A 14793-nucleotide genomic window follows, 5' to 3' on the forward strand; every position below is an offset into this window, starting at 1 on the left:
TCACTGGCCTCTTAATAGCAGCAATGGAATACTGTCCTTTCTGTACACTATGATAAAATAGCTGTCAGCCTAAAATTCTGTATCCCAAGAAGCCATCTTTCCAAAGGGGAAATTAATGTGATTTTCAGGAACACATACAAAAAAGAAAGAATTTTCTACCAAAAGATTCTTGCTAAAGGAAGTTTTAGAACTGGTTCTTTTTTTTTTATTTTTTTATTTTTTTTTTAATTTAAGTGGGCTCCATGCTGGGCATAGAGCCCAATGCAGAGCTTGAAGATCTGAGCTGAGATCAAGAGTGGATGCCTAACCAACTGAGTCACCCAGATGCCCAGTAGAAAAGATTCTTTAGGCAAAAGATGATTCTAAACAGAAGGTTTGAAATATACGAAGGAATAATGAGGAAAAATAGTTATATATATGGGTATGTATAAACAAGCACTAAAATACTACAAAACAATGATAACGATTAATTTGTTGCATATACAAAGTGGCAACTGGCTAGAGTTTTTTTTTTTTTTTAAGTTGGGAGGGGGCAAAGTGTGAGCATTTCAATACTCTTTTATTGTTTAGATATGAGTAAAATCCAGATAATTTTTGGCTATGAACCTTAAAATACTAGGATGACCACTAAAACCACGGAAGTATATAATTTCTAAAAAATAAAGTTTAAAAATCAGAGTGTGGGGGAGGAGAGAGAACCAAAAAAAAAAAAAAAGGAGAGAGAGAGAGAGTGATACAGGAAAAAAAGGTGGAAAGCACAAAGAAGGTAATCAAAATAAAAACATATTGGTTACTAAACAAATACAAATGGATTTAAAGCTCAACCTAAAAGACAAAGATTTTCTGACTGAAAAAACTTCAAAAAATTTTAGATTTAGATTGGAGGTGATACATTTACAACCTAAGGAAGAAGAAAGACTGAGGAAAAAATACACAGCAGGCATATATTTAAACCCACCAACACCCACTCACAAAAATGTGAAGCATGATAATGAGATAAAATCGATAAACAGTATTTAGAAACAGACCAAGGAGAAAAGTAAAGATTTTTTTTTAAGATTTATTTATTTATTCATGAGAGACACAGACTGAGAGAGAGAAGCAGAGACACAGGCAAAGGGAGAAGCAGGCTCCTCACAGGGAGCCCGATGAGAGACTTGATCCCAGATCCCAGGATCACGACCTGAGCCGAAGGCAGATGCTCAACCACTGAGCCACCCAGGCATCCCGAAAAGTAAAGAATTTTAGAGAGTCAATATATATTGGAAAAAAGGCTCAATTTATCAGGAAAATATAATACTTTAAATATTCATCATTTTGTAACATAACAGCAAAATAGAGAAACAAAAGCGTGAAGAGCCACATGAAGAAACTGAGAATTCACTATCATGGTGGGATATTCAGACAACCCTTTCAGTAACTGATAGATATGGTAGACAAAATTCAGTAAATAAAGAAAAAAACGTGAACAGCACAGGAAACAAGTTTGATCTAAAGGATATATCTTTTCAACAATGGGAGAAAATACATCTTTTTTCAAGCATGGAAAAATTTGCAAACCAGGGAAACCCTATACACTTTAAACAACTCATAGGCCAAAAACTGGAAATAAAGTAATATGTATAAAAATGAGTAGGTGCTCATCAGGGATCATGAGTAATCTATACCAGTCCCAAACTACGGGAGTCTGCAAAAATATTGTGAGAGGTCCACAAATCTGTGTTTACATTGAACATGCAATGCAGGTATATAATGCCTCACCATATGAAGGCACTACTGTGATTCCCATATATGGAGACTGCATTTTGACCAATAAAATACAAATTCACTTAAATGTATTACTAAATACCCATTTGCTTTTCCATTATGCAATGTCTCAGAGATACTGAATTATCACCCTGTGTAGATCAAAAAAAAACATCCTTCTATATCAAAGAGTGGTCTTCAAATTCAGTAAGTATAAATAACCACTGTTCTACACAGTTCAAAAATCTCTGATCAGTCCCTAAGATACATATTGGAGGAAACCATGTCATTTGTGAGAGAGTAGAGAGCAGAAAGAGAGGCTTAGAAAATAAATCATAACTTTTTTTCAAATTCTACAATTAGTTTCTCCTAGTAATATCAGGGAGGTAGACCATCTACTTCCAATCCTGTGTATCAAAAACATACTAGGATAAGAAACAGATCAATTTGATGCATCATAGTTAAGGTCTCCCCCAAAATACATTTTGACACAAAGCAGTGACTCTTTTGTTTGCATACAAAAACTGCATGGTCAGAAACACAGAAAGCACTGTGTTGAAAACATGTCACAGGGAAGAATGTCTGGAATGAAAAAAAAGGCACCTGATAGAAATGAGAGCTGTCTAGGCACACCATCCCTTGAAATAGGGAATTATTCAGGGCAAAGGCAGATGAGGCATATTTATTTCACAATAAGGACAAATCTTTCTGATGCTTGGTGTATGTTTAACTGCTGGACTGATATGCCAGAAGTAATGAAAACAAGTCTATTTTTCTAACAATCTATCACCCTCACTACATTCCTGAACAAGGTTTACATGAAGTCTCATTTAAGCCCCACTGTGAAGGAGGAAGCAATTCATCTTCTCTGATTAAAATATAAATGTATCTTGAGGCAAAATAATGGAATGCTTATCAGAGTTTTCTCATGGTTTGACATTTACTCTAAGCTTGATTTGAGAACTAATGGTTAATTAGACGATGTGATGAAAACCTTGTAAAAGCTGGGGATTGTACCTCAAAATAAAGAGATCTCCTGTTGAATGAGTTTTGCTCATTGGAAATGAAGGATTCAGCCGGAAAACGCGGGTAAGGTTAGCTCAGGTTAGAATTCTAGTGATCCTAGGTGTTGGATAAATGGCAGCCATTGTCTCAGGCTTTATCCCCTGATGCCAGAGGATTGCACCTGCCTCTGTGACAGTCTGGAGCCAAACTCAGTTCCCCCTGATGAATTCTGCAGATTCCTGCTATTCCTAAAATACTTCCATGTAGGCTTTCATGTTTCTATTACACAAGACTAACTAGAACTGGGAACAATTAAAGAAACAGGAGTACTGTGGTTCCTAGGATATTTCTTACTTTAAAATTGTGAAGTGTTTTTTTTCCTTACCATCTAACCTTTTCTTTCTAGGACCTTTGTTCTCAATTAAAACTAGTATCCCTGTTCCACCAGATGAGGTGTATGTGATGCTGAAGTTAAAAGTAAAACACTACGTAGTGTACTATTGCATCCCTGTCTCCCCTTCTCCCTTCAGTTAAACATTTTTAGGCATTTTGGGTTATCCCTCAAGTGTTTTGTTGCAAATACCATACATACGTGACCAAGACCAGTCGCCACACAAACAACTGCAGTAATAACAGCAAGTTCTTTCCCCCATTGATTTTCATCTATGGTCTCTGACTTGCTTGAAAATCTTGATGGACTCTCAGTGCCATCAGAATCAATCTGAAACTTCTCAGCAGAGAAGTTAAGAATCTTAGCAACAGAATCTTAAGTTCAACCATCTTTCTTGTTTGGTCTCTAACTATTTCCTCCCTCAGCTCTCCTTCTCAGTCAGATAAACTCTTCACACCATCTCTGGAGCCCCTCAGACACTTTCTGCATCTGTAGGCTTGCTCATGGCTTTCTTCTTGCTGGGCACAGTCCTGCTCCCTTTGTGCAGCAACTAACTACCTGTGTGCCAAAGTCTACATCAGTAGCCATTTCCTTAAGACGTTTTGACTCATAGCACCCACCTACAAAATGATTTAGCACTTAATCACTCACGGCCTCAAACATTTTCTATTATTTTTTCACATTATGTTTTCAGGTTTTGTTTGCTTAAGAATACTCTAAGACAATATTGTGCACTGAAACTTTTTTAAGGCTCAAGAAAATGTCCTAGGATGTTGTGGCCACAAGATTTTCTACATGCTTACTCTCATTTCCTGAATTTTGCTGGCGTTGCTGCTGACTGATACTTTCAAGTCTCTCTGCTTAGGGGTCCCCACTGGCTTTGGGCTCACATCAGCAAGCATATCATCTTGCATACAGAATTTTCTCACTGCTCTAATCAGCTCACTAATTACTCATTGCTGTCTGCTAGTCATTTTCTCTGCCTGTGTTACAATGTGGAAATTAGGTACTAATAATGCCAGCGGTTCCAAAATGACATAAGAGTCATTACATTGTTCTATTAAAAATGCTTCTAAGAAAATGATTATTAGGCATGTTTCTCCTCTTTTCAGAACTGACATGTGTTAGTATTCTATGTTGAAAAGAAAGCTCTGTCCTGGATATTAAAAAAAAAAAACTTGATAAAACATCCTAGATAAAACTACATTAGGCATTTGACTTTTATATTCAGTAAAATGAGAATATCCTAGATTAAAATTAAAATGCCCAACTCAATTCTTCTGCCATATGAAATTGTTTTCCTACACATAAAAGAAAAGAGGTGGTTTATTGGTGTTTTATTTTTTTAAATATTTTATTTATTTATTCATGAGAGAGACAGAGAAAGAGAGAGAGAGAGGCAGAGACACAGGCAGAGGGAGAAGCAGATTCCTTGCAGGGAGCCCAACGCAGACTGGATCCCGGATCCTGGGATCACTACCTGAGCCAAAGGCAGACACCCAACTGCTGAGCCACCCAGGTGCCCCCTTATTGGTGCTTTATAATGTGATATATTTTTGGATATTTTTGTTAACTAGAATAAGAAATTGGGGCAGCAATCAGCGTATGTCACTCTCAGAACAGAAGGGCAGATAACGTACAGTTTCATACTCAAGAAAAAGTTTTGAGTCCACCCAATTCATTACTGTTAGTATATATATATATACATGGTTATGAAATAAATAACATGGACACATCCATGATATACATAATTCAATCATAAATTCAGTGTAAGAAAATAGACTCAGATTTAAAAAATCAAAATCAAAGATCTCTGACACATTAAAATGTTAGATTTGTTTGGAAAACACATACTTATTCCAAATGTAACATAGTTATTCAAAGAAATTTTAAGCTGCCTAATTTTAACAGTGGTTTTATAATTGTGGAGAGTCACTCTTCCCTCCTTAGGGGATCTCTTTTGTTCCTGGGTCAGGATGTTGACCCTGGAATGAATGAGGATTCATAGGTACCACAGAAGTTCAAGCAGACTCTTATCTTGGGAGTACTCTGGACTATAACTCAGGGGCAACCACATCATGTCCAGCAGGATGCCAAATGATACAAAGCAGTTATTAACCAACACAAAATTCTCACATTCAACATCATCTACTTCATCCATTTGTTGGTTTGCCCATTCATTTCTAAAAGATTTACTGAGCTCAAACTTCTCTACAACCACCACGTAAGGCTCTGAGGGAACAGTATAAGTTAGGATCAATGGAGCATACAGTATGGCCAACCAATAAAGCACAAGTATCCATACAATGTGATAAAGCCAGAAATGAAGAAAATGAAAAATATTATGGGTGGGCTGATCAATTTTGACCAAGAAGGAAATGGAATATCTAATTGGTGACAGGGAGGAGTCAGGAAATCAAGATGCTTTAGAAGAGAGGATGTTGTGGGCAAAGGGATGGTAGTGTGGTCATGCAGAATAGTGACAGAAATGTGAGGGTGAGGTGGCAAATCATTAGTAATAAGTCTTGAACACAGGCTGGTACCAGGTTCTACAGGGCTTTGAATGTCCAGGTCAAGACTTAGAACTTCATAGAGACAGGCAAGGAATAAAGAGAACTTATAATTTCATGGTAAACCAAATATCTGACAGCAAAGAAAAACAACCTCCATAAATCACTGGGAGTCTTAATCATGATTATCGGAATATAATGAAGAATATGCCTGCTTTTCAATGCAAAAGGAAAAGTGAACACAAATTTTTTTTGACTAAACAAATATTTAGAAATTTTAAAAAATCAAATACAAAGAAATAATTTGGACGTATTTGTGTTAAATTCCTCTTTTCTAACTAGTTTGCTTCTCTTCTCACCCCTTACCACCTCCACTCCAATCAATTCTCAAAAGCCTTCAATTATTCCACTGTATATAATAAAATACATACACCTTATGTGGATTTCCAGAACTTCACAACAATAACCTCACTTACTTTTCCAGCCTCCCTTTTGCTTCTAGCCATATTCTAGAACACACGTTTCCTGAAACTAGGGTCTACAGTATGAGCCAATGATATTCAGTGATGACTCCCACATTGGTATTCCTCCTACAGTGTTGAATCCATGCCTTTTCAAAGCTGATGCATGTGTGTATGTGTGTGTACATATATTGTTTTAGAAAAATCAAGCCAAGTGGAGGTAGTTCTACTAGCTTTCAACTCTCATAGACCTCTGACTTCAAAATTATATTAAATGAATTACTTACATGCAGTGAGTCAATGGGCACACTGATTCTAAAGCCAGTTAACATTCTCCATTTTCTAGACTTAATATTCCACATGAAATATTTGACCTAAAGTAAGATAGGAACTTTCATGCATTATAAAGAACAAACAACTATTAGTTAAATATCATTACTCTAAGTTGGGAGAGGAAGGCCAGACGGAGACATCCTACCTATTGAAGCAGATTGGCAGCACGGTGCTGGAGAAACCACTCACACTAGAGACCTTGATATCTAGGCACAGGGTCTCCACCACCTTAAAGTAGCTAAGGAGACAGTGTAGTGTGGCAGTAACAGAGCACGGGCTCCGTCTACTGGCTCTGCACCATTGTGTAAGTCCTTAACCTTTCTGAACCTCAATTTCTTGGTCTGCAAATCTGAGTAATTACACTTATCACACAGGGCTATTATAAGGATTATGTAACATACAGGTCCAGCAGAGGCACATCCGTCTCCTCCTCCTCCTAATAATAATAAAAAATGTTTTATTGCACATTTAATAGAAAAAAACTGAGGCAGAGAGGAATCAGTAGCTTCCCCAAAGCCACACAGCTCTGAGATAATGGGAGTAATATAGATGCGCAGTACCTTATACATGGCATGTATTTCATAAATGGTAATGATTATTTTTACTCCCACTAACTCTGTTTTTTCTATTATGGCCATTGCTATTCTTCTACTAGTATATATGATGACAATACAGTATTCTGAAGGCAGGATCTACACCTCTCACATTCACTGTTGGATGGTGGCCCTAAGTTTAAGCTTTGCTCAATAATGAATGACCCAGACCATGATTGAGAAACACTGTTTCATCTTTCCAAACAAAGGAAAACATACACATATATTTGGCTTTACTTTAACTATACTTAAAACACAAAATTAAAGGTGTCAATTTCTTTTTTGTAAAAACTCTTTTCACTGGAATAAACAAGCTCTAAGTAAATAAGACATTGACTACATTCATGATTCATACCAAGGAAAGAAGCTTTAATTACTACATTCTGTCTCCCGAGGCAGATTTAAAAAAAAAAAATCTTTCTTCTGCCATTGTGTCTCTAGCACTGGGCAAGAGCAATGTCTTGAGGAAGTCTTTCTTCATTTCCAAAATGACTCTGACAACATAAAACAAACCCAGATGGCTTCTGAAACTGAAGTCTTTGCAAAGAGCACCTGGTCTATCAATCCTTCAATAGTGGTGCCATTTATTTTAAACAACCTTTTCAGTCATTTTTCCCAATGATTTTATAATTGTTGCCATCTTCATACATGTTTGGGCTATTCTGTTATTATAAAGAAGCTCTGTATCATGGCTTCAAAAATCCAAGGCTTACCGATGCACCGAGAGCCATCTGTTGAGGTTACATATCCACGTGGACAAATGCAAAAATAGCTTCCCACGGTGTTGGAACACTCTCCAGTCTCACATATCCCAGGAATGACGTTGCACTCATCGATGTCTAATCAAGGGAAGGAGGAGAAGATGATTGAGAAAGGCCTCCATTAAACAGCTTGGACAAGGGATTTTTTTTTTTTTAAGAGTATCAGAGCACTCATGGTTGATTAGGTCAGATCATATAACCCTGAATATACTCTTGTTTCAGACCCCAAAGAATTTCTCACACATATCTATGGGAACTGAGATGAAAGTAAACTCCCATGGCAGTAAAACAATGCCAACTAAAGCAAAACTCTATATCCTTCTCTCTCCCACCCCCAAGCACAATTTAAATTGAAAATAAGTAAAGATGTCAGTGTTTTCGTTTCCATTCTATATCAATTAGGGAATTATCCCTACTACAGCCTTTAAAAAAACACATACAGGAATTACACTTTAAAATGTGGAATAACTAAATATGTTTAAAAATTTATAGCTGATTTTCACGCTAATTATTTGACCAATGGAGGATAGCAAGTAATTTTTTCTTCTATCTGGCTTCAGGATATGTTTTTGTACTTCCATTTGAATATGGGTATATATGACATTCTGGGAATTAATTTTAAATCTAAAATAATACAGAAACATGGCAGAGGGCAAAGTTGGGAGGCTTTGGGAGGGGTCCAGTTTTCTTATTGTACTTCCCTGCACTTATCAGGTTCTGCTTACTCAAGGCCGGGACTAGTCTATTCCCTTGCACATTCAGAAAAGATCTGCTTTCTTCTAAACTTTCATTAACGCAGAAAACCTGGCCATGTATATAACCGTTAACGTATTTTTTCTTCTAGTTCAGTAAGCAGAGGGAGAGGTGGAAAGTCAAACAAAACTACAATTAAGTTCACTGGGACCTATGTGCTAATGCATTTAAGAGGAAATGAGCAATTGTGAGCGAAATCCAGCCACAGATGCCTAGGAGTTGCCCATCTTCTTTAGGGCACAGAGCTACCAAAGACCATGAAATACAGAGAAGGATTTAAAAGTCATAAACATAGTGATTATAGAAAAGCAAACCTGAGCTTTTAAGTTTCTTTGAGTTTTTTTTTTTAAGTTGGATAAATTTATTTTTTAATGTACCAATAAAGAAACAGGAAAAATTATATTCTTGTAAATACAAGGAAAGAAATTTTAAACCCCACAATTTAAAAAATGGTTGGTAATACTTATTCTTGAATTCCCCCATTGATCTAATCATTCTTTTTTCCTCCATTTATTCTGACAAGTTACTCCTGCCTACAAGCTGTGTCATGAAATAACTAGAAGCCTGTGCATCTTCTTGGAATGTTCGCATATAAAAAAGTTAAAAGATTCAGACATTCCCTGAAATAATATCTTCATTTGAGGCTTAGCAGTTAGCCACTGAAGGCACAGTGGTACAAATCAAAATTGACCAATTCCCTAAGAGAGATCAGAACTCTAACATGAGTTGACTGCATGAGAACCAAGTACATAATGTGGTGCAGTTACCATCAGATTTAATGCAACAAAATGAAATCATGTGTGCCAAATTTGGACCTACTACGTCTTGTGTTGCTATCTTCATGTGGTGCAACTTAACAAAATCAAACATGGATCCAGAACAGAAAGGAAACTAGAAGAGCTGTGCTTTAATCACCAAGTACACTGATCAGTCACTTGAGGATAAGGAAGACTATGAAAGAGAGGAGTACACAGTAGAGCAGCAAACTCTACACAGGTGAAACACCTTAAGCTGCTTTCTGATCTTCTACAGTCATACCAAAAGTCAAGGCACGTAAAGAGCTCAGGATTGATCTAAGTTCTTAAAAATTAGAAACCTTAGGTCCTTCATTTAAGCATTAACTCATTTCCAGGCATTTCCTTTCATCATAAAGCACATCTTTGTGCTCTACTTCCAAATACTCTCCCTGACAACAAAGAGTAGAAAAATGAAAGATGCTTAACATTTTTCTTCTTTAAGGAAAAAAAAATCTGGGACAGAGTAGAACACATGGAGCGCTATTAAGTTTGTGGTTTTTATATTAAATATTTTAGTGTGCAAAACTCCATGTTTCATAATTCTTAGAGTTAACTAGAAACCTTAGGAGGTTAGCTTCCAAGTAATTGTATGAAAAAAGGCTCCTACTAAAGTATTTAGGGATCCTACACGAACAATAGTAATGTATTTCATTTTTGCATAGGCTTTCACCTAAATTGGAAAAATTCACTTCTTTTTCTTTTTTTTTGGACAGATCAAAACACCCTGCATTTCAACGCAGTCATGCCCAACCAATATTTATCCATAACTTTAAATTTAAACTTAGCATTAAAATTTATAGTAGGAAGGATATGTGCTTTTAGCTCTTTTGTAATATTAGTTCTTCAAGATTTTATGTCACAATCAGATTTGAAAGTATATCTTTACAAATATAAAACATACACTGCCTGGCAAGATATACAGAAGTGTGTTTAAGAGTGATAAGTCTATTCATGGGAAAAGGCAAAGTCTTAAAAAAGGTTTAATTCATCCTCTGCATAACTAAAGTGTCTCTGGGGACAACCATCCCTTGACTTTTTAAAAAAAGTTTATTTATCAGGGGGCACTTCAGTGGCCCAGGTCATGACCATGGGGTCATGAAATCGAGCTTCAGGTCAGGCTCCATGCCAGCACAGACTCTGCTTGAGATTCTCTCTCTCTCTCTCTCTCTCTCTCTGCCACTCTCCCAACTTGAGCATACACACATGTGCACACATTCTCTCTCTCAAATAAAAATTAAAATCTTTAAAACTTTATCAGTTTGGTGACTTTGGTTGGCAAACAGCAGAAAAAGTGGTCTAAATGGACATAAACCAAAAAATGAATAGCATGCATATCTGAAGTCCATATGGCATGGACATCAGGGTTGGTTTAAGCCAATGTCTCTTTCTCAGTTTCTTTGAGATGCACTCAACTACGTCCTCCTCAGTGCTTTGATTTCATCCTTAGGCTGTCTTCCCTAATGGGGAAGTTCTAGGCTAGATCTTTGGAATATCTAGTGCAAGAGAGGCTTTCTCTTTCTGTGGCTGTCTCTTATAAAGGAGAATATTTTTTTCCCAGGAGCACACAGCAAACATTTTTTTTTGTGCTAATGTTCTGAACTACATTCCTCTAACTAGGAGAATATGCTGGTTGGCAAAGTCCTGGAGTTCTGAACCAACAACTGTGGTTAAGTGGAATACAGTCAACTTTAGACTAATAAAGAAGAACAAAAACTAAAACAAGGGGCGCCCGAGTGGCTCAGTCAGTTATGTGCCTGCCTTCGGCTCAGGTCATGATCCCAGGGTCCTGGGATTGAGCTCTGCATGGAGCCTGTTTCTCCCTCTCCTGCTGTTCCTCTGGTTGTGTACTGTGTCAAGTAAATAAATAAAATCTCAAAAAACAAACAAAAAATAAAACCAAAAAACAGAATGGGTGAGTACATCTGAAAACAGAGCACACCTGAAGCATGGGAAATGTACCAGAACGGGTAGGATGTTGATAGAAGATGAGCTTAGATAGCTAGCCATATGCTGAATCCTGCAGAGTCCTCCCAAGGACTTTGGCTTTTATTCTGAGGTGATCAGTGGTGTCTCTGAAGGAGGTTAAACTGAACAAGAGCATTACATAGGCAAATCAATATTTTAGAAGGACAATTCTTATGGGTAATGTGGACAGATAATGAACAGCCTAGTGATCAATGATGAAAGCATGGAGTAGAGCTTTATGATGAGGAAGAGAACACATATTCATGAGATACGAAGAAGGGGAAATCAATAGGACTTTGCTACTAGATAATAATATCTTAGACTTCTAGTTTGATAAACAATGGAGATAATGGTAGTGCTATTAACTGAGGATGGGATATGGAGGGAAGAAGACATTTTAAGGTTAGGCTGGGTTTTAGACTTTTTGAACTTGAGATTTTTGAGAGAAGTGGTCAGCAATTTCAACTGAATATCTACAAATTTGAAACTGAATAAATACATGAGCCATAAAGACATACATTTGTAAATTATGTATGAACTCAGAGGATTGTGTTTGAAGTTGTGGCAATAAATGAGATGTCCAAAGGAGACACATAAATTAAGAGAACAGAAGTTAAGGAGGGCACTTCTGAAAACCACCACCATTTAAGAGAAGTCAAAAGAAGAGAAGGCCATTATGGGAGACCCAGGAAGGAAAAATGAGGGCAAGAAGAGGAAGAGTATGAGGAATGAGGGCCAGCAAGGACACTGTCAAATGGAGAGTGTTGCTGAGTACAGCATGGAAGGGTAAAGAAAGAAGGGCTAGAAAGTGCTTGGTAATTTGAAGAAGTTGAGCACAGGGTTCTTTTTTTTTGTTTTTTTCTAAAAGAAAATTAGATCTAAGCAAAACCATCTGACAAATTTGACTGCCAAACCACAGAACCTCATATTTGTCAACCAGCATTTACAACATTTACTGTAAATCTTACTCTAAGCAGAATATGTTGAATAATTTGGTAAGTAGTGCTAAGTGTGATCTCCGATATCATTGAATTCTAAGAACATGGCCCTAGAGATCCTGTCAATTCCAATATGGACGTCATACTATAAAGCAGTCCATGTAACAATTATGCTACAGAGAACTTAAAACAAGTAAAATAAGAAATTTTGTTTGAAAAAAGCATTCATATTTTCTTTCTGTCAATGTCAAGGAACTATATGTATCTGGACTATTCTGTATAATTTTTCTTATTATAGGAAAAAAGGTATATTTCCACTTTACACTGAATTTCAGTTATTTAATATGCTATTTAAATTCACAACTAAATTTTAAACAGAGTAAGCTGCTACCTTTTTCAAGCATTTGAAATAAGGAGAACAAGCATTACTGAAATGGTAAAATAAGCTATAATGGAAAAATAATGTTTGCTTTCCCCTATTCAGATTTTGAATGCATGATGTGTATCAAGTGTACTCAAAATTCAGTCATATATTCATAAAGTTTTATTGAAATATATATATTATATGGTAGTATAATTCATCTACTTACAGTGCAAATTTCAATGGTTTTTAGTATATTTACAGGGTTGTGCAGTCATTGCTACAACTTAATTTTAGAATATTTTCATCCCTTCAAAATATAACATTTTCAAGGTTATCAATGTTGTGGCATACACTAGTACTTCCTCCTTCTAATGGCTGAATAATATTACAGTGTATGGATATATCACATTTTATTCATTCATTTATTCATTCATCAGTTGATGGATATTCAAGTTATTTCCATTTTTTGGCTATTATGGAAAGAGCTGCTATGAACATTTGGGTACTAGTTTTATGTTTTCATCTCCCTTGGGTATACACCTAAAAGGGAAATTGCTCAGTCATAAGGTAACTCTATGTTTAATTTATTGAGGAACTGCTAAATTGTCTTCCAAAGCACCTATAGTGTTTTAAATTCCCACTAGCAACGTATGGAGATTCCAGTTTCTCCACATCCTTGCCAAAAGTCATTATTATCTTTTTTATTTTAATATTGTGAAGTGGTATCACACTGTAATTTGGGTTTGCATTTCCCTAATGACTACAGATGTTGAGCCCATTTTAATATGCTTACTGGCTTCTTATACTTCTTCAGAGAAATATCTAATTGCTTTGTTCAGTTTTTAGCAATATGAGAGAACTGAGTCGCAAAGGTTTTTTATATGTGTCCTATATCTGACACATAACTTGTATATGAATTTCCAATATGAACCTTAGAATAGACTGCTAATCTGTGGTGGTGGGGGGAAGCAAATCGGGATTGCAACAGGGATTGTGTTGCATCAATTTGGGAAATGTTATCATCCTAACAATATTAAGTATTACAATCTACAAACATGGAATATATTTCCATTTATTTAGAGCCTCTTTAATTTCTTTCAAAAGGGTTTTGGAGTTTTATTTTTTTTATTTTTTTGGGGGGGGGGTTTGGAGTTTTAAATGTAAAATTCTTTCACTTTCCATGTTAAATGTATCCCTAGAATTTTATTCTTTTTGATACAATCATAAATGGAATCTTTTTCTTAGTTTCACTTTCAGAATGTTCACCACTAGTGTATGGCTATGCAACTGAGTTTTATATATTGTTATATTAAATCAAACAAGCCAGTTATGAAATACCATATATTTTATGATTCCATTTATAGGAGATGTCCAGAACAGGCAAACCTATAGAGACAGATGAGTCATTATTAGTTGTAGATCTTCTAGTTTTTTTTTTTAATTTTTATTTATTTATGATAGTCACAGAGAGAGAGAGAGAGAGAGGCAGAGACACAGGCAGAGGGAGAAGCAGGCTCCATGCACCAGGAGCCCGACGTGGGATTCGATCCCGGGTCTCCAGGATCGCGCCCTGGGCCAAAGGCAGGCGCTAAACCGCTGCGCCACCCAGGGATCCCAGATCTTCTAGTTTTATATAGGTTAGTTACTCCCTAAAGCTTAGAGGGAGGTAGGGAGAGTGATTACTGATGAGATGGAAGTACTTTTGAAGGGATGAAAATATTCATAAATTAAGTTGTAGCAATGACTGCACAACCCTGTGAATATACTAAAAACCACTGAAGTTTGCACTGTAAGTTTGCATAACATCAACCTGGCTGAACTCCTTTATTGGATCCAATAGTTTTTTATTTATTTATTGTCTTTTTTTCCCTTTTTATTTTTAATGAAAAAAATTGCAGCTCCCCTTTCTTTTTTTTTTTTTTTTGTATATTTTTTATTGGAGTTTGATTTGCCAACATATAGCATAACACCCAGTGCTCATCCTGTCAAGTGCCCCCTTCAGTGCCTGTCACCCAGCCACCCCAACCCCTCGCCCACCTCCCTTCCAACACCCCTTGTTCATTTCCCAGAGTTAGGTGTCTCTCATGCTCCAATAGTTTTTTTAGAGGATACTTCCTTCACTTCAATGGATAGCTTTTCACTTTATAGTTGACATCTTCTCCACCAAAGGTATGTC

At 36.4% G+C, this 14793-nt stretch overlaps 1 protein-coding gene across 2 annotated transcripts in view; it reads right to left on the reverse strand.

Annotated features, from left to right (window-relative positions):
- The window catches only part of FBN2 (fibrillin 2), a 239987-nt gene that overhangs the window by 113848 nt on the left and 111346 nt on the right, over positions 1-14793 (reverse strand). Inside the window, exon 8 of one of the 2 annotated variants that reach the window (XM_025433409.3) lies at positions 7753-7878. The exons of the other annotated variant lie outside the window; for it this stretch is intronic. Coding sequence (XP_025289194.2) covers positions 7753-7878 — 126 coding nt within the window. The remainder of the gene's footprint in view (positions 1-7752; positions 7879-14793) is intronic. 2 annotated transcript variants of the gene reach the window in all.

This window comes from Canis lupus, chromosome 11 (genome assembly GCF_003254725.2).
Source record: "Canis lupus dingo isolate Sandy chromosome 11, ASM325472v2, whole genome shotgun sequence".
NCBI classification, from domain to species: Eukaryota; Metazoa; Chordata; class Mammalia; order Carnivora; family Canidae; genus Canis; species Canis lupus.